Source organism: Nerophis lumbriciformis, linkage group LG26, assembly GCF_033978685.3.
Source record: "Nerophis lumbriciformis linkage group LG26, RoL_Nlum_v2.1, whole genome shotgun sequence".
NCBI lineage: Eukaryota > Metazoa > Chordata > Actinopteri > Syngnathiformes > Syngnathidae > Nerophis > Nerophis lumbriciformis.
Genome location: NC_084573.2, coordinates 10,812,744 through 10,834,319, shown reverse-complemented (window position 1 = coordinate 10,834,319; position 21,576 = coordinate 10,812,744). Strand labels below are relative to the sequence as shown.

The 21,576-nt window shown below is 39.9% G+C and overlaps 1 protein-coding gene across 2 annotated transcripts in view; it reads right to left on the bottom strand.

Annotated features, from left to right (window-relative positions):
* The window catches only part of cdc42bpab (CDC42 binding protein kinase alpha (DMPK-like) b), a 253,034-nt gene that overhangs the window by 88,900 nt on the left and 142,558 nt on the right, over positions 1–21,576 (bottom strand). For both annotated transcript variants that reach the window (XM_061987401.2, XM_061987402.2), the window contains exons 6-12: positions 15,989–16,082; positions 13,086–13,286; positions 12,867–13,008; positions 8,772–8,881; positions 8,633–8,712; positions 6,501–6,679; positions 1,660–1,782 (exon numbers count right to left, since the gene is read on the bottom strand). In XM_061987401.2, coding sequence (XP_061843385.2) covers positions 1,660–1,782; positions 6,501–6,679; positions 8,633–8,712; positions 8,772–8,881; positions 12,867–13,008; positions 13,086–13,286; positions 15,989–16,082 — 929 coding nt within the window. The remainder of the gene's footprint in view (positions 1–1,659; positions 1,783–6,500; positions 6,680–8,632; positions 8,713–8,771; positions 8,882–12,866; positions 13,009–13,085; positions 13,287–15,988; positions 16,083–21,576) is intronic.

Below are 21,576 nucleotides of genomic sequence, written 5' to 3'. Positions count from 1 at the left end.
ACACATACACACATTAAACACACACACACACGTATGTATGTACACACACACATACATACATAGAAACACAAACACACACACACATAGATACACGCACACACACATACGTACGCACACACACACACACATATATACATACATACACACACATTTATACACAGATACACACACACACATGTACACACACACCTACATAGATACACACACACATACGTACACGCACACACATACACACATTAAACACACACACACGTACGTATGTACACACACATACATACATAGACACACACACACAAACACACACACATAGATACACGCACACACACGTACGCACACACACATATATACACACATACACGTACATATGTACACACACATATACATACGTACACACACATACATACACACACACACACACACACACACACACACACACATACATTGATACACGCACACATACATACACGCACGCACATACACACATGAAACACACACACACGTACGTATGTGTACACACACACACACACACACACACACACACACACACACACACACATACATACATACATACATACATAGACACACACACACATACATACGTACACACAAACATATGTTTGTGTGTACAAACGTATGTACACACATATACATACACATTCTTACACACACAAACATACGTACACACACACATACACACGCACACCTACATAGATACACACACACATAGGTACATGCACACACATACACACATTAAACACACACACACGTACATATGTACACACACATACATACATAGACACACACACACACAAACACACACACGTAGAGACACGCACACACACGTACGCACACACACACACACATACACATACGTACACACACACACACACACATACATACATACATACATACACACACACATACATACATACACACATACTGTACATACATAGATACACGCACATACGTACACGCACGCACATACACACATGAAACACACACACACATACATATATACATACATACATAGACACACACACACACATACATACATACGTACACACAAACATACGTACACACACACATATATATACATACACATTCTTACACACACAAACATACGTACACACACACATACATACATACATACATACATACATACATACATACACACTAGGGCTGCAACTAACGATTCATTTGATAATCGATTAATCTGTCGATTATTACTTCGATTAATAATCGGAAAAAAGAGACACACTACATTTCTATCCTTTCCAGTATTTTATTGAAAAAAAACAGCATACTGGCACCATACTTATTTTGATTATTGTTTCTCAGCTGTTTGTACATGTTGCAGTTTATAAATAAAGGTTTATAAAAAAAATTTTTTAAAAGTTAATAAAAAAAAAAAAGCCTCTGCGCATGCGCATAGCATAGATCCAACGAATCGATGACTAAATTAATCGGAAACTATTTTTATAATCGATTTAATCGATTAGACGTTGCAGCCCTAATACACACATACATACACATACACATACACAAACACACATATATAATTATACATACATACAAACGCACAAACCAAGACAGTCACTCAGCTGATCCCAGAATCTGCAAGAACTGTTAGCGCTGGCATGAACAACCACGGAGTCCTACCAGCGAGTTGCTTCTTGAGGTAGTCGATCTCGGTCTTCAGACTCCTGATCTCCACCTCCTTGCTTGCAGTGAAGGGACTTTCAGCTGTCGGATGCTGAAGCGCCTGAAGGGTCTGCGTCGTCTCTGCAACGTCAACAGACACTTTAGCAAAAGTCAGGCGAGAGCAGAACTTGCTGGCTTGCATTCACGTCCAAGATGTCGACCGTTTGTTTCCCTGCGGCAGATGTTGGACAACTTTAAAGGAACTTAATTTCATTGAGGGCCACAACGCAGTTATGTAGACTGACCATACGTCCTCTTTTCCCAGGACATGTCCTCTTTTGCGGGGCTGTCAGGGCGGAGTTTCTTAAATGCCTCAAATGTCCGGCATTTTGAGTTAGGGTTGCGTGTATTTTCAATGTACGTTCAGGGTTAAGAAGGGGTTAAAAACAAAACAAATTGTGCACGCAGTAGCATTGGTGAGGGAGGGGCAGAGACAGAGAGAGCGAGAGTTATGATAAACACGCATGCATCGCCAGGGTCTGCTTTTTATCCATAGATTTATCAGATTAATTTTTTTATTATCTATAGCAGGGGTGTCAAAAGTGTGCCCCGGAGGCCATTTGCGGCCCACAGCTAATGTTCTAAAGGCCCACGGCACATTCTAAAAATACTATGAAAATAAACAAAAACATAACAAAAGTGAAATAAAAAAGCTTAAAGGTTAAATGTAATTTAGAAAAAGTTGCAATGTTGACTAATAAAATAAAGCTGTTTTTTTCTCATTGCTCAAAACATAATATTGAATCAAAATCAATGTTTTTAAGAATTATTGACCTATCCAAGGTTCCGATTACTTCACATCAAATATTCCACTTTGAAAAATATATTTGGTGGAAGATGTTGCATATTTTGTGTGTTTGCCATTTAAAACATAGTTTTGTTTGACAAAAAAGGGCGGAAAAAACAAAACAAAAAAACAACATAAAAAAAAAAAAAAACATTTTGAAATGAGTGATAGATCTGAAGTTGATGTAGACTCCAGGGATTTAAGCGTTAAATATAAAATGTATGTATGCCCTGGCGCACCACTATCATGACCGAAGCAAAACACTTTTTACACTTTTATACTGAAATAAATACACCTACAACTTATTAAATAAAAACATCGAAAAAACTACCAGCAGCGGTAAAGTTTAGATTCATGAAGGAAAGAAAAAAGTGAATAAATGTTTATAACTGAATACATTTACATATGTATATATGTATATTTTTTATTATTTTTTTAAATGAATTAAGTAACATTTATAACAACCTTTTTCCAAAACACAATATAGAATGTGAGATACAACAGGATAATGCATACGTTTATCTTTTTTTTTCAAAGCGCTTACAAAAAAGGGGGACCCCAAAAATTTACTGTGGGACCCCATTTGGAAAATTCCTAGCGCCAACACTGCTGTCAACAGAGGAGAAAAAATGCTTTATTTAAATAAATATATTATTTATAAAGCAAGTTCGAGTATCATTGGCAAATTTTCACCTCGTCCCGGCCTTGGCACGCATATATGTGTCCTCTTTTTGGGATTTCAGAATATGGTCAGCCTACAGTTATAGCTCCCCTCACAGCGCCGCTTGGAACAATGCCTCTGAGTTTGATTATTATATGTATTTTTTTTTTACCAACACTTTGGGGAAAAATACATCTGTAGACTTTACCGTAAAAAAAACTGGCAGAATTTAACTGTAAATGTACATTGGATTGTACAACATCCATCCATTCATTTTCTACCGCTTGTCCCTTTTGGGGTCGCGGGGGGTGCTGGAGCCTATCTCAGCTGCATTCGGGCAGAAGGCGGGGTACACCCTGGACAAGTCGCCACCTCATCACAGGGCCAACACAGACAGACAGACAACATTCACACTAGAGATGCGCGGTTTGCGGACACAACCGCGGAGTCCGCGGATAATCCGCGGGTCGGGCGGGTGACATGACGAAAAAAATAGATTTTAAATAGATGCGGGCGGGTTGCGGTTGAACCAATTCGGAAATATATATACATAGTTAAATGTTGTTACCCACATACGAAAAACGTATAGATTTTATCGGTCCTTAAGGTGGAGCTGATGGTGCATCACCGAAAAAGAAAAGGATTGACTTCACAGAATGGGAGGAGGATACACCTGTGCTTGTTGATGAAGTAGAGGATTATTCCTCTACAAACTTGCATCTCGACGGATCAGCAGAGGAAAATCTACTTTCCTTTTGGGGGAAACAAGGACAATCATTCCCACGACTACAACACCTTGCCAAGAGAATCCTATGTCCCAGCAACAAGTGGCGCAAGTGAGCACTCCTTCAGCGCAGCAGGGCGCATTTTAGAGGCCAGGCGCTCTCGCCTGAATCCTGGCACTGTAGATGCCATTTTATTCCTGCATAGTGCTAACAAAAAAAAAAGTAAGTAGACATACGGTTGGATATGTTAAACGAATTAGTCTACGTTACCTATAGGCTATACCAAATAAGCCCATGTCTAACCTATATTGAGTTCGGTCAGCTAAATAATTTTGATGGTTACGTGTTGTTTGGGCGCACTACAATGCAAAGGAATTAAGGCAATTGCATTGTTTATTGTGGTTTTTTCTATTCGAGATATACTACTGTGGGTTAATTATTTGGCCTCGCTTTCAAGTGAAGCGCATCTCCGATTGGCGACAATGTAAGGATATTTAGCCTGCTTTGTTTGTCGCGACCGTCTATTTTCATTATAATTCAAGTTTGATGATAAAGTGCAGTCTGATGGGTTTGATTTCCCCCCTTCAGCTTTTTGTCTTGGCCAATAAGTTGCAGGCAATTTATTATTATTATTTATTTAATTTATTTTTGTTTAAATAGGGATGACATTCATATGTTAATGTATAATTTAAGTTTGTGCGCGTGATTGACAGCCTAAGGCTTATGAGGCACATTTTTTATTTATTTTTTTGTTTCAACTTAAAAACATATGAGCCTATATGCTTACAACATAGGCTATGTGTTCATCTTTATTTTCCTACCTGTCGTTGACAATGGAGATTGTCTGATATTTTGTCATGGCTGCAGATCAATCAATAAAGGTTCATCTTTGTCGCGAAATTGTTCACTGCTTCACTGTGCACCCCGCCCTCGTCCCTATTTGAGCATTATAACGTTAACAAGTTAATATTCATTGAAATAAATTCAGAAATTTTTTTTTACCTAACGAAAATATAGGCCTGGTCTTTCTAAAACATTTTTTTAACTTCTTAAAAGCATCGTTCTGCTTGCTGGAACTGCGCACATCGTTCTGCTTGCTGGAACTGCGCACATCGTTCTGCTTGCTGGAACTGCGCACACTCCTGATCTGAGGGCATTGGCAACAATAGTCAACACTTTCTTAATGGAAATGACAATAATACTATAATAATGATAAATAATATTATCACGCATTGAATGTCTCTGCTACATTGGATCAGTCTCCTTTCTTTAACAGGCAAAAGCTTTATAACCTCACTAATATGCTTGCATCGTCTATATTAGATATATAACAACTGGCGGATGGCGGGCGGGTGTGGTTTTGATAAAATGTTGGTTCGGGTGCATGCGGATGGATGACGACTTTTGTGATGCGGTTGCGGATGAAATAATTGCCTATCTGCGCATCTCTAATTCACACACTAGGGACCATTTAGTGTTGCCAATCAATCTATCCCAAGGTGCATGTTTTTGGATGTGGGAGGAAGCCGCAGTACACGAAGAGAACCCACACAGTCACGGGGAGAACATGCAAACTCCACACAGAAAGAACCCGAGCCCGGGATTGAACCCTAAATTGGGAAAAAAGTACCATTGTTGTTGTTTTTTTAATTCTAAACTGCCAGGTTTTTTTTACTGTGAAAACATGTGGTACCATGAAAATATATATTTCCACTCTCGCTGGGATACCGACCGACGGGACGCTCACATAATTCCGTTTGGATGAAGAATCAATTACAATCTTCATGAAAGATTTTAAAAAAAAGTTGCCGCAACTAGCGTATTTTTCGCCATCTCGGGGGATGTGAAAGTGGACCAGCCTGTCGGCCCATGGCCACATTAGTCTACTAGCAGGTGAGAGATGCATGAATTATAATCTAGAATTTACTTTTAGCAAGTTTGAGACCAAGCGGAAGCATCCGCCGGCTCAGTGTGTCAACGATAGCAGCGTAAGATAGCAACAGCTCACTGCTATCAATAGTCCGTCTGCGTTGGCGCTTATAATAACAATATCACTCATATTTGGTTCATTTTCAGGCCCGGACATGTAAATGGAGTATTATTGGCGCTTTCTGGATGATTTTAGAGAGTATAATGAGAGGACTCTCCATCTGTTGACTCAATTGTTAGATATTTATTTACACTTTAGAATGCATAAAATAGTCAAGCATGTGTGTTCTTGTCTTACATAAGGATTGTGAATGATAAACAGCACATCTTTAACGTTTTTGTGTATTTCCAGTGTGACTGACCTAATAATATGGTCAGAGTGCAGAAGTGTTACTACAGTGACGTAGAATCTGCGGAAATTACCGAAGGTATTCGGAGCGGAATATTCAAAATAGCTGACTGAATTTGTGGCATTTTGTGATGTTTAGACGGTATTTTCACATTCTTTGCTGATTGTAAATACAATTGGATATGGTTGAACGGATACAATGAAACTCAAATAAGCAAATAAAGTCAACTTGTTTTTACTCTCTACTGATGCTTTAGAGACAAAATCATTTTCACTCTGACTTCTTGCCAGTGCTTGAGGTCCAAACATGTCATCAAAGCAGCATTTTGCTTCTTTTCCGTGCCTCACCTTGAACTTTGCGGCTCAGCTCCACTTTCTCCTGTTCGAGGCGCTGGATCCTCCTCTCGTAGGCCTCTGCTGCCAGGCTGTTGTCCAAGCCGCGCTGTACCTCCACGTCCACTTTGTCCTGCCCTGCCTTGCTGGCTTCCCCGGACAGTTGTCGCAGGCAACCCCGGTCAGATATGGTGCTGAGAGGGGAACCAAGTGTGTGGAGGTTCATTTGTGTCTTTAATGCCAAAGCTCTTTCCTGACACTCCATTTTTGGAACTGAATTTTGTCAACTGAATCTAATTATATTTTATTATTCCAGGCAAAATGTGATTAATCTCGATTAAATGTTTTGTCTGACAGCCCTACCTTTATTCATATTTCATTAAAAATATATATATATTTTGACGCCATTTGAATTGTTACTTACAGATAAACACTGACATGCATTATTTATATATTATTTACAGATAAACACTGACATTTATTCTTTATTTTGTTATTTACAGATAAACACTGACATTATTTATAAATTGTTATTTACAGATAACAACTGACATTTATATTTATATATTGTTATTAACAGATAAACACTGACATTTATTATTTATATATTGTTATTTACAGATAAACACTGACATTATTTATAAATTGTTATTTACGGATAACCACTGACATTTATAATTATGTATTGTTATTTACAGATAAACACTGACATGTGTTAATGATATATTGTTATTTACAGATAAACACTGACATTTATATATTGTTATTTACAGATAAACACTAACATTTATTATTTATATGTTGTTATTTACAGATAAACACTGATTATTATTGACATATTGTTATTTACAGATAAACACTTACATTTATTATTTATGTATTGTTATTTCCAGATAAACACTGATTACTATTGACATATTGTTATTTACAGATAAACACTGACATGTCCATCCATCCATCCATTTTTTACCGCTTGTCCCTTTTATAAATTGTTATTTACAGATAAACATTTGCATTGATTATTTATGTATTATTTACAGATAAACACTGACATTTATTATTGATATATTGTTATTTACAGTTAAACACTGACATGTATTATTTATAAATTGTTATTTACAGATAAACACTTGCATTTATTATTTATGTATTATTTACAGATAAACACTGACATTTATTATTTATGTATTATTTACAGATAAACACTAACATTTATTATTTATATATTGTTATTTACAGATAAACACTGATTATTATTGACATTATTTACAGATAAACACTAACATTTATTATTGATATATTGTTATTTACAGATAAACACTGACATGTCCATCCATCCATCCATTTTCTACCGCTTGTCCCTTTTATAAATTGTTTTTTACAGATAAACATTTGCATTTATTATTTATGTATTATTTACAGATAAACACTGACATTTATTATTTATATATTGTTATTTACAGATAAACAATGATTACTATTGACATTGTTTTTACAGATAAACACTAACTTTTATTATTGATATATTGTTATTTACAGATAAACACAGACATGTATTATTTATAAATTATTTACAGATAAACACTTGCATTTATTATTGTTATTTACAGATAAACACTTGCATTTATTATGTATTATTTACAGATAAACACTGACCTTTATTATTTATATATTGTTATTTACAGATAAACACTGATTATTATTGACATATTGTTATTTACAGATAAACAGTAACATTTATTATTGATATATTGTTATTTACAAAGGGCGACACTGAGCAACGTTAGGAGAGTCGAAGTAGCACGTGTACGAGTGACGGGGAGAAGAGGAAGAAGAAAAAGACTGGAAAAGACCATTATCGCTGAGCCTTGAAGAGATAAGGTGGCTTTGTCGCTTTCCCACGGGTAGCACTTAACTGGTTTATTGGCCAGACTCTTATTTTGACAAAATACCAAAGCTCGGGAGGACATTGGTTAAAAGTGAGACAACCCCTCTTTTTAACACCTTTGGGCTTTCAAGAGAAGCTGAGCTGACGGCAGAAAGCCCAAGCATGTAGGAAAAAAGAGGTGAAAAGTAGGCGCACGCTGGTGGTTGAGGTTATTCAAGACCCAGACAGGGTGTAGAAAAAAGATGTGTGGTTGACTTACCATTTACTGGTGTAGGTGAAGCCAACAAAGGGGAAGTGGTGTCCAGAAAAGGCGGTGTGAGAAGGTGGGGGCATGGTCTCCTGAGAATATGGAAGGACATTTAATGTGGTCTACAAGCCACAAGGTCTGACACACGTACCGAGTTCTTGAGACTGTCGTCGTCCACGTCGAAGTTGGAGGTGTCTGTGGGACTGCTGACCTCGGGGATGTAGGGGGCCTCACACAAGCGGATGTTGTCCCAGTCAATGCCTGAACATGAAAGAGTTGACTCAAACCTAAGACCTCATTTAGTTTTTTACGACAAACTTTGATTTCTGATCTGCAGCAGGCACAGAATTATTTTGATGATGCTAACTGCTGGTGTCAAATTTAGATTTCAGCAGTGTCAAACTCTTTTTTACTTAGGGCCACGTCACAATTCATTATTCATTGATGTGGCGGGCCACTTGGAATGATGTGACCGACCACATTAAATGTCGTGGCAGACTACGCTGAATGACGTGACGGGCCACAATAATGATAACGGACCACATTGAATGTCATGATGAGCCACATTAATGAGATGGCCGGCCACTTTAAATGATATGGCGGGTCACAACAAATGATGTGGCACACCACGATAAATTACGTGGCAGGACACAATAATGAGGTAAAGGACCATGTTGAATGACATGGCGGGCCAAGTTAAATGACGTGACGAGCCACATTTAATGAGGTGGCGGACCACTTTTAAATGTTGTGGCAGACCATGTCGAATTACATGGCGGGCCATAATAATGACGTAACGGACCACAATAATGAGGTAACGGACAACATTGAATTACATGGCAGACCACATTGAATTACATGGCGGGCCAACTTAAATGACGTGATGGGCCAATTTTAAATGACGTGACATTAAATGACATGATGAACTACTTTAAAATGATATGGCAGGCCGCATTAAATGACGTGACGGACCCCATTGAATTACATGGCAGGCCACAATAATGAGATAACAGGCTACATTAAATAATGTAGCAAACCACATTGAATGACATTGCGGGCCACATACAATGACGAGACAGACCACATTGAATTACATGGCGGGCCACAATAAGGAGGTAACAGTCCACTTTAAATAATGTGGCAAACCACTTGAATGACATTGTGGGCCAAGTTAAATGACGTGACAGTTTAAATGATGTGACACATTAAATGACATGATGAATCACCTTAGAATGACATGGCGGGCCAATTTAAATGATGTGACGGACCACATTGAATTACATGGTGGGCCACAACAATGAAGTAACAGGCCACAGTCAATAATGTGGCAAACCACATTGAATGACATTGCGGGCCAAATTAAATGACGTGACGGTTTAAATGATGTGACACATTATATGACATGATGAACCACCTTAGAATGACATGGCGGACCATTTAAATGACGTGACGGACCACATTGAATGACATTGCGGGCCAACTTGAATGACGGGCCATTTTAAATGACATGATGAACCACCTTAAAATGATATGGCGGGCCATTTTAAATGACGTGACAGACCCCATTTAATTACATGGCGGGCCACAATAAGGAAGTAACAGGCCACTTTAAATAATGTGGCAAACCACATTGAATGATATTGCGGGCCACATACAATGACGAGACAGACCACATTGAATTACATGGCGGGCCACGATAAGGAGGTAACAGGCCACTTTAAATAACGTGGCAACCCACGTTGAATGACATTGCGGGCCAAGTTAAATGACGTGACAGTTTAAATGATGTGACACATTAAATGACATGATGAATCACCTTAGAATGACATGGCGGGCCAATTTAAATGACGTGACGGACCACATTGAATTACTTGGTGGGCCACAACAATGAAGTAACAGGCCACATTCAATAATGTGGCAAACCACATTCAATGACATTGCGGGCCAAATCAAATGACGTGACGGGCCATTTTAAATGACGTGATGAACCACCTTAGAATTACATGGCGGGCCTCTTTTAATGACGTGATGGACCATTTTAAATGATGTGGCAGACCACATTGAGTTACATAGCGGGCCACAATAATGAGGTAACACTCCATGTTAAATGATGTGGCAGACCACATTGAATGACATGGCAGGCCTAGTTAAATGACGCGACCCATTAAAAGACGTGACAGATGAATTTAAATGACATGGCGGTCCATATTAAAGTTAAAGTAGCAATGATTGTCACACACACACTAGGTGTGGCGAAATTATTCTCTGCATTTGACCCATCACCCTTGATCACCCCCTGGGAGGTGAGGGGAGCAGTGAGCAGCAGCGGTGGCCACGCCCGGGAATAATTTTTGGTGATTTAACCCCCAATTGCAACCCTTGATGCTGAGTGCCAAGCAAGGAGGTAATGGGTCCCATTTTTATAGTCTTTGGTATGACTCGGCCGGGGTTTGAACTCACAACCTACCGATCTCAGGGCGGACACTCTAACCACTAGGCCACTGAGTAGGTGAGTGGGTAAATGACATGGCGAGCCGTTTTTAATTGAAGTGACGGGCCACTTTAATGAATGGGTGGGCCAATTTAAATGAATGGGCGGGCCAAATCTAGCCCCCGGGCCCTGCGTTTGACGTGTGTAGTGTAGATCAATGTCTTCATGAAGCCGAGGCGCGCACACTTTAGGTTGGAAAGTATGTTTCTTCTTTCCTCAAGTGGGTTTCATTTAGGGCTGCAACTAACGATTAATATGATAATCGATTAATCTGCCGATTATTACTTTGCTTAATCGATTAATAATCGGATAAAAGAGACAAACTACCGTATTTTCCGCACTATAAGGCGCACCTAAAAACCACAAATTTTCTCAAAAGCTGACAGTGCGCCTTATAACCCGGTGCGCTTTATATATGGATAAATATTAAGATTCATTTTCATAAAGTTTAGGTCTCGCAACTACGGTAAACAGCCGCCATCTTTTTTCCCCGTAGAAGAAGCGCGCGGTGCATGCTGGGATATGTGACGTTTCATTTCCATTTGTGTGTTTATGTAAAGACCCCAAAATGGCTCCTATTAAGTGTGTTGTCTGTCTAATTATAAATAATGCAGACGAGGCGTGTTAACTGAGTTCTCAACGTTTACTCGCAGCGTGCTCATAACCACATTCGAACTCCCAGCATACAACAACGCTTCTCAGGGCTACCGCGCATGCTCGTAACTATCGTTGCATGCTGGGTAGTGTAGTTGTTATATTTGCTAGCTCATAACAGCACATTGAGAGACACGCTTACGCGCTTAATTCAATACTCGCCGTCATTCCGGGTGGATTGACAAAAGACCTCCAGCCGCTAGATATTGGTGTCAACAGGGCATTCGAAGCTAGACTGCTAACTGCGTGGGAACAATGGAAGACAGAAGGCGAACACACCTTCACTAAGACGAGGAGGCAGCGCCAGACGACGCCAACATCTGCCAGTGGATCGTAAATTTGCCCAACTTTTCACTTCGGACACCGAAGACGAAGGATTTACGAATGAAGAATAACTTCAGAAAGTGAGCGCTATGTTTATTTTGTGTGTTGTGACATTAACGTTCGAGCAACATTATGTTGCTATTGCTCTGCACTATTTTGAATTTTACTATGTTTGTGATTGCACATTTGCGTACATTTTGGGAGTGAACAGAGTTGTTAGAACGCTGGTTTTTAATATATTATTAAAGTTTGACTGACCTATCTGACTGTTTTTTTGACATTCCCTTTAGCGCAGCGTAGGCGCGGCTTATAGTCCGGGGCGGCTTATTGGTGGACAAAGTTATGAAATATGCCATTCATTGAAGGTGCGGCTAATAATCCAGTGCGCCTTATAGTGCGGAAAATACGGTACATGTCTATCCTTCCCAGTATTTTACTGGAAAAAAAACAGCATACTGGCACCGTACTTATTTTGATTATTGTTTCTCAGCTGTTTGTACATGTTGCAGTTTATAAATAAAGGTTTATAAAAAAAATTATAATAATAATAACAATAATAATTGCTATGCGCATAGCATAGATCCAACGAATCGATGACTAAATTAATCGCCAACTATTTTTATAATCGATTTAATGGATTAGTTGTTGCAGCCCTAGTTTCATTGTTCTCTGGGTTACTTGACATGGTGGGCAGAGATGGATGAACTTTGCATTGCCGCAGCACACCTGATGACCTCTCAATTGGGAAGCACCTGTAGAGTCAAGACCAGGTCGTACCAGAAAAGAAGGGATGTTGCTTGTAGTCTTCAATCCCGTTCTGTCCTATTCGGTACTGCCGGCTGCAAATGAGCCGACGTATGAGATCCTTGGCGTCCTCTGAAACGACATCCGTAATCTGCTGAGGGAACTGGAATCGCTCCTGCGGAACAAGGTTGAGGACATGTGACAGGTGGCGACATCAAAGGCTGGTACAGACACACACGCTCATGAGCTCACCTGATGGTTCATGATTTTGGCGTAGGTTTCAACCAGGGACTCCGCATAGAAGGGAGTTTCGCCGTACAGCATTTCGTACATGCAAACGCCCAGGGACCACCAGTCGCACTCGGGTCCGTACTTGCCTTTGCCATCCTCCATGGCCTGGAGGATTTCTGGAGAGATATAATCTGGGGTTCCCACAGCCACGGACGACTGGACCTAGGGTGTGGACCAAAGCAGTCAGTGACCAAAAGACCCGTCTTGTTAATTAGTGACAAACTTGGGGATTTTTGCCCAACATCCACAATCTTTGAGACAGCAACACACGTCTTTCCCTTTTCTAGTCCTTCTAGAGCAGGGGTGTCCAAACTACGGCCCACTGACGTCTTCAATTTGGCCCACGAGACCTCACAAATTGAAATAGGAATTTAACCCACAGGGAGACGTTGTTCATTTTAATAATCTGACAATTTAGATGCTGCTATTATGTCGACATCGAGTGGACAAAGTAAAAAATTCTGGTCAATGACCTTTAACTATGCGCAGCATTTACTTATATTGACCCAATACAAACAACCTTCCCGAGTCATGGTGCAAAAAAAATAATAATAATTCAACCAAAACAAAATGTCAACAGACATGGTCACCCGTAACAACCTTTGTGGACATTATAAAAACATCCATTAACCATAAAAAATAAAAAATTACACTCATTTAAATCCGTTACAAACCATGATGGGAAAAAGGCAAAACACTCGCCCCACTTATCCATGTTTGTCGCATTTGAGCAGCTTGATATTTCTGATTGATTACAAAACTTTAAGGAGGTCGTCATGGAAGTAAACAAGGTAGGAGTCAAACTTTCACATACTCTTAATTAGAGATGTCCGATAATATCGGACTGCCGATATTATTGGCCGATAAATGCTTTAAAATGTAATATCGGAAATTATCGGTATCGGTTTCAAGATTATTGGTATCGGTTTCAAAGGGTAAAATTTATGACTTTTTAAAACGCTGCTGTGTACACGGACGTAGGGAGAAGTACAGAGCGCCAATAAACCTTAAAGGCAGTGCCTTTGCGTGCCGGCCCAGTCACATAATATCTACGGCTTTTCACACACACAAGTGAATGCAAGCATACTTGGTCAACAGCCATACAGGTCACACTGAGGGTGGCCGTATAAACAACTTTAACACTGTTACAAATATGCGCCACACTGTGAACCCACACCAAACAAGAATGACAAACACATTTCGGGAGAACATCCGCACCGTAACACAACATAAACACAACAGAACAAATACCCAGAACCCCTTGCAGCACTAACTCTTCCGGGACGCTACAATATACACCCCCCACCTCAACCTCCTCATGCTCTCTCAGGGAGAGCATGTCCCAAATTCCAAGCTGCTGTTTTGAGGCATGTTAAAAAAAATAATGCACTTTGTGACTTCAATAATAAATATGGCAGTGCCATGTTGGCATTTTTTTTCCATAACTTGAGTTGATTTATTTTGGAAAACCTTGTTACATTGTTTAATGCATCCAGCGGGGCATCACAACAAAATTAGGCATAATAATGTGTTAATTCCACGACTATATATATCAGTATCGGTTGGACAATATCGGAATATCGGACATCTCTAGTTTTTACAATTAGTTTTCCCTCAATTCTACCGTAATTAAGCCGCTTCCTACGCTTTGAACCTTGCGCCTTATGGATTTTTCTTCGCTAACAGCCATAAAGCAAATAGTTTTCATTCAGCACATGTGAAGGCAAATAAATGGTGTGTTAATGTTTGTGCTACGGTGCCATCTCATGGACGAAATTGCTTACTGCAGGTGAATGTGTACATGTGTCTCTGTTTGAAGCTTTGAACAGAAAGTACAAGTGTAGTTCAGTCTTCTAATCGTCCATAGCATTTCTACTCGTATGGATTCTTCATCAGTCCAAGCAACGTTTGTAAGTTTTACAATATAACAAACAATTCTTACTTACTAAAGCGTGCCATGTGTGATGTCTGTAGGAGTGTTTTCATGCATATTTGTATGTGCTATCGTAATGTCATCAAGCTTGCGTCGTTAGCATTAGGTAGTATGCTAACATGTTTACTAGTGTCTGTGTTAGTGTTATTAACTTAAAACGGCATTCTTTTTTTATTGTTTCAGTTTCACAAATTCCTCAGTAAATTCACCAAAATGTCACCGTGGAGTTATTGAGTCTGTTTAGCTGATTGGAGAGCTAACCGGGAGTGGACCAATCCCCTTATTGAGTCGGTTTAGCTGATTGGAGAGCTAGCCGGGAGTGGACCACTCCTCTTATTGAGTCGGTTTAGCTGATTGGAGAGCTAGCTTCCACAGCTAGTGGGTCCATGGCGATGACTTCTGTTTTGTTTGATCAGCCGTTTTACTGCCGTTTTACAGACACTGTTAGGAAACAATTAAGGTATGTAAATAAACATGTACAGAATATTTATGTGTAAATAGCGTATATATCTACGGCTTACAGTTCGGTGTGGCTAATATATGGAAAAAATATGAATTTATTCTAAAATGTACAGTGCAAAAAGTGAAATCTAAGAGATGAAATATCTCAAATAAGGGTGATATTTGCTTATTTTCTGTCTGATAAGATCATTCTTCTCACTAAGCAGATTTTATGTTAGAGTGTTTTACTTCTTTTAAGGGTTTTGGTCCTAAATGATCTCAGTAAGATATTAGAGCTTGTTGCTGAGATATTATAACCTATATTGAGTAAAACATGCTTGAAACTAGAATATCAACTGTTGCAAAGCTGTGTCATCGACACTCACAAGTATAAAACTACTTTTTTAAAGTAATAATTTCTTACTTCAAGCATGAAAAAAACAAATGTGTGGACTTTTGCTGTTTTAACAACATAGCAGCATAAACTTACCGTTCCATCCTCCATGAGTTTTAGGCAGGAGCCAAAGTCAGCCAAGCGGATGTGGCCGTTTCTATCCAAAAGGATGTTGTCAGGTTTGATATCCCTAAAAGAAGCAAACATGAAGAAAACAATGCTGAATTAAAGATGCAAGCAGCGATGGACGGGACCGACTTTGACGGCACATAAAATCCAAACCGGAGCAGTAATTAAAACTCTTTCGTCAACTTTTAATCAGAAGGGTTCAATCTCTCTCCTGTGCTAGTTTGAAGCCGACACGACAAAAGCGCTCAGAGGAGATAATGTTTGAAAAAAGGTGACCGGTTTTTACAAAACTTTTGTTTTGAAGGGGGAATTGCAAACTTCCTGTTGATTTTTGCTGGGGGTTGTCAATATATGAAATGTAGGTCTAAGTGAGACCTACATGTACACAGGTATTTGTTTCATGTCTCTAAGACATTCCTACTGGAAGTTACATGCAGTTGTGTCTGAGTTTTCTTCCTAGGAGCAGTTGTGTCTGTGTTTTCTTCCTAGGGGGCGCTAGAGCGCAATTTAGAGTTTTGGGGTTGGTTTCTTTTGTTAAATTGCAATTTTTGCCAGTCCTGATGTGTGTGTCCAGTTTGGTGAGTTTTGAAGCATGTTAAGGGGGTCAAATTACAGCTCAAAGAGGCAAAAGTGGCTGTTTTTAGTAAACTTTTGTTTTGAAGGGGGAATTGCCAACTTCCTGTTGATTTTTGCTGAAGGATGTTAATGTATGAAATCTAGGTCTAAGTCAGACCTACATAGAGGTATTTGTTTTCATGTCTCTACGACATTCCTACATTTTATTTTTCACTAAAGAAGGGTTCGGTGAATGTGCATATGAAACTGGTGGGGTTCGGTACCTCCAACAAGGTTAAGAACCACTGGTTTAGCTGATTGGAGAGCGAGCCGGGAGTGGACCACTCCTCTTATTGAGTCTGTTTAGCTGATTGGAGAGCGAGCTTCAGCAGCTCGTGGGTCCATGACGATGACTTTTGTTTTGTTTGATCAGCCGTTTTACTGCTGTGTTACAGACACTGTTTGGAAACAATTAAAAACATTTACAAAATATTTATGTGTAAATAACTAATTTCACAACATGTATATATATGCGACTTAAAGGTCCGGTGCGGCTAATAATAATAATAATAATAATACCTGAGATTTATATAGCGCTTTTCTAAGTACCCAAAGTCGCTTTACATGTAGAACCCATCATTTATTCACACCTGGTGGTGGTAAGCTACTTTCATAGCCACAGCTGCCCTGGGGTAGACTGACGGAAGCGTTGCTGCAATTTGCGCCAACGGCCCCTCCGACCACCACCTATCATTCATCATTCAATTCACCGGTGTGAGTGGCACCGGGGGCAAAGGGTGAAGTGTCCCGCCCAAGGACACAACGGCAGCGATTTTTGGATGGTAAGAGGCGAGGAGCGAACCTGCAACCCTCAGGTTTCTGGCACGGTTGCTCTACCCACTACGCCATGCCGCCCCTAATACATGGAAAACCTGCTCGGTGGCCTTGTGGTTAGAGTGTCCGCCCTGAGATCGGTAGGTCGTGAGTTCAAAACCCCGGCCGAGTCATACCAAGGACTATAAAAATGAGACCCATTAACTCCCTGCTTGACACTCAGCATCAAGGGTTGGAATTGGGGGTTAAATCACCAAAATTATTCCCGGGCGTGGCCACCGCTGCTTCTCACTGCTCCCCTCACCTCCCAGGGGGTGATCAAGAGTGATGGGTCAAATGCAGAGGTTAATTTCACCACACCTAGTGTGTGCGTGAGTATCAGTGGTACTTAAACTTTTAAATATTTGTGTTTTCTAAAGTTTAGTGGGTGCGGCTTATATACCTCTATAGTCTGGAAAACACAGTATATCGCTATCTAAAGTGGCAAGTAAATGGTTGGTGTGGGTTATGTTGATATCAGTGCAACATTTAAAGGGGCATCGACATAAGCGGCTCCCACTGTACTTAATGGTAAGGTCGACTATTGCTAGACAACATAGAAATGGTTGTGTTTAAAATGTGATCACCTTCATGGACAGACTTTTAATCCAGTTGTAGTGCAGTCACCAAATACTGTAGTGCATGGGTATCCAACTCTGGCCCGCGGGCCAAATTTGGCCCGCCGTGTAATTTCACTTGGCCCTTGAGGCGATATCAAATTAACACTAAAGCTGGCCCGCCGATTATATATTGCGGCGGTGCCGCGGTAACACCGCATTCACCGCTAATTCTAATACTTGCCAACCCTCCCGGGAGTCTTCCAAACTTCAGCACCCCTCCCGAAAATCGTCACGTCAGCTTTTCAGCCAGTCCAACGAGTGCTGGCCCAGTCACATAATACGTGCGGCTTCTGCACGCACACACAATTGAATGCAAGGTATACTTCATCAACAGTTTTTTATTTATTTATTTTATTTTTTTTATCCAATTTGATTTTATTGTTGTGATTTTGTACGGTGTCCTTGAGTGCCCAGAAAGGCACCTTATAAATAAAATTGATTATTATTATTATTTTTAACAGCGATACAGGTTACATTGAGGGTGGACGTATAAACAACTTTAACACTGTTAGAAATAAACGCCACACTGTGAATCCACACCAAACAAGAATGACAAACACATTTCGGGAGAACATCTGCACCGTAACACAACATAAACACAACAGAACAAATACCCAGAACCCTTTGCAGCACTAACTCTTCCGGGACGCTACCTCCAAACCTCCCCCACACACACACACACCTTGTAGCGTCCCGGAAAAGTTAGTGCTGCAAAGGGTTCTGGGTATTTGTTCTGTGGCGTATATTTCTAACAGTGTTAAAGTTTTTTATTTGGCTACCCTCAGTGTAACCTGTATCGCTGTTGATGAAGTATGCGTTGCATTCACTCGTGTGTGCGTACAGAAGCCGCACATATCTTGTGACTGGGTCTGAACGATGCTAGAATGGATGAAAAGCGGACGTGACGATTGCTCGTTGAGTACGTTAAAGGCAGTGTCTTTAAGGCACGCCCCCAAGATAGTGGTCTGGGTGGACGAGATATAATCCATCCATCCATTTTTGACTGATAAATAAATAATAAATGGGTTATACTTGCATAGCGCTTTTCTACCTTCAAGGTACTCAAAGCGCTTTGACAGTATTTCCACATTCACCATGAACACCTTCGTTCGATAATGAAGGTTGCCTCAGCTCAAAGCCTGAGTCCCGACATTAATGAACTAGCATCCAAGAAAAGATGGCAGGTATCTGGCTTGGGCACATCAGATTAGATCAGTGTGTTGCAAACTGAACAGTTTAAAGTCCTGAATGGTTGTTTTATTCATTGTTATTCTATTTTCAAATTTATTAGCCTGTGGAAAAAGTTTATGTTGATATTTACCTCAGAAGGCTGCAAATAGAAAAGAGCCATTCAATTTTTATTTAAATTGTATTTGATATGCCATTGATATTTTTTAATAATAATAATTATTATTATTATTTGAAACTCGATTTTGCATGTCACTATAAAGTTATATAAGCCTTGCTTGTTCAATATTCAATGCAAAACTTGTTTGGGTCCCTATTAAAAGGTTAATTTGTTCAACTTTGGCCCGCGGCTTTGTTCAGTTTAAAATTTTGGCCCACTCTGTATTTGAGTTTGACACCCCTGCTATAGTGTGACTTCTCCCTCATTTTTCAGTCTGCCTCCAGTCAGGGTGAGCATTGTGCCTTGAAATCCACATCATCCAGCTGCTGGAAGGCGCTGGTGTGAGCGGCAGACTGGGTTAAATATAGTCCTTGTCAATGTCTGACCATTGCACACATTTCCCCTGAGGGGTAGTAGCAGTGTGTGTGTGTGTGTGTGTGTGTGTGTGTGTGTGTGTGTGTGTGTGTGTGTGTGTGTCTGAGGCCCTATTAACACACTGAACTGTGACACAGCTCAACACACACGTGCTCGGGGACAAACCACACGCTTTGTGCGTAACTACATCTTAACAGTGACTCGGACTCTGTGTCAATCATTAGTCAATTCTCTTGATAGCATTGACCTTAAAGGGAGCTGCACTGTTGTTCTGAATGATGCCTACCATTCACAATCCTTATGTAAGACAAGAACACGTGTGTTTTTATTGTTTTATGCATTCTAACTCGTAAAATATGGCAAGTAAGAGGTGGATCACAGTGCAGCTAATCGGAGTACACTATTACGCCCATAAATCCCCCTAAAAATTTTTTTTTAAAACACCAACAATACTCCAGTTCCATGTCGTGACCTGAATATTAACAAGTATTAGCGATATTGTTATCAAAAGCACTAAAAAATAGGAACTACTTTTAGCGGTGCCGTGATCACAGAGAGCTAACTAGCTTATGCTGCCATATTGAGCTGCTGCATGGCCTCTGAGTTGGTGAAAGTAAATTCTAGATGATAAATCATGCCTCTCACTTGGACAGTAGAAGGTTGTGGACATAAACCCACAAGTTGGTCAACTTTGACATCCAACTTAGACCCGAGAAAAACACGAAAAGACGCTTGTGGCGGCACCTTTTTTTTTTGTTAAACCCTTTGTGAGTATTATGATGAATTCTTCATGTAAACTAGAAGATTTAAGTATCCCATCAGTTTTTATCCCAGTGAGAGCAGATATTGTACAGTAAGTGATTGTTTTATTATGTTCTTGTTTAGCACTTAGCAATACTGCTACATGATGCTTAGTGTTTGACTAAAGCTGCATCTGTTTAGCACACAACTTCCAAAACTTGTAAATCATCCTCCTTATATTCAGGATCAAAAGTAGAAGTTTCTGGATCATCATTTGTCCCAAAATAATGTTTGTTGTCTCTCATCAAGTCTGCCATGGTTAGTAGTCGTCTTGTTGTTGAAGGGAAAGTGAAGTGAAGTGAATTATATTTTATATAGCGCTTTTTCTCTAGTGACTCAAAGCGCTTTACATAGTGAAACCCAATATCTAAGTTACATTTAAACCAGTGTGGGTGGCACTGGGAGCAGGTGGGTAAAGTGTCTTGCCCAAGGACACAATGGCAGTGACTAGGATGGCGGAAGCGGGGATCGAACCTGGAACCCTCAAGTTGCTGGCACGGCCACTCTACCAACCGAGCTATACCGCCCACAAAGTGAACGTTGTGATGTGTCTGTGAAATGAATACGCCGCTGCATGCTTAAAATGATCAAAGTATGAATATATTACATGTTAGTATGAATGTACTTACCGTGTGTATATAAAACCTGTATAGAGGTTTTTTTTTTTAGAACATTTTATAGGCGGAATAGAGCGACTTCTATTGACTCCATTGTTAGCTGACTCTTGCTAGCATTTTTTATGAGTTAGAATTAGAGATGTCCGATAATATCGGACTGACGATATTATCGATAAATGCTTTAAAATGTAATATCGGAAATTATCGGTATCGGTTTCAAAAAGTAAAATGTATTACTTTTTAAAACGCCGCTGTACGGACGTAGGGAGAAGTACAGAGCAGTTGCGTCTCCCAGTCATACTTGTCAAACCCTCCCGAATTTCAGTGCCCCTCCCGAAAATCTCCCAGGGCAACCATTCTCCCAAA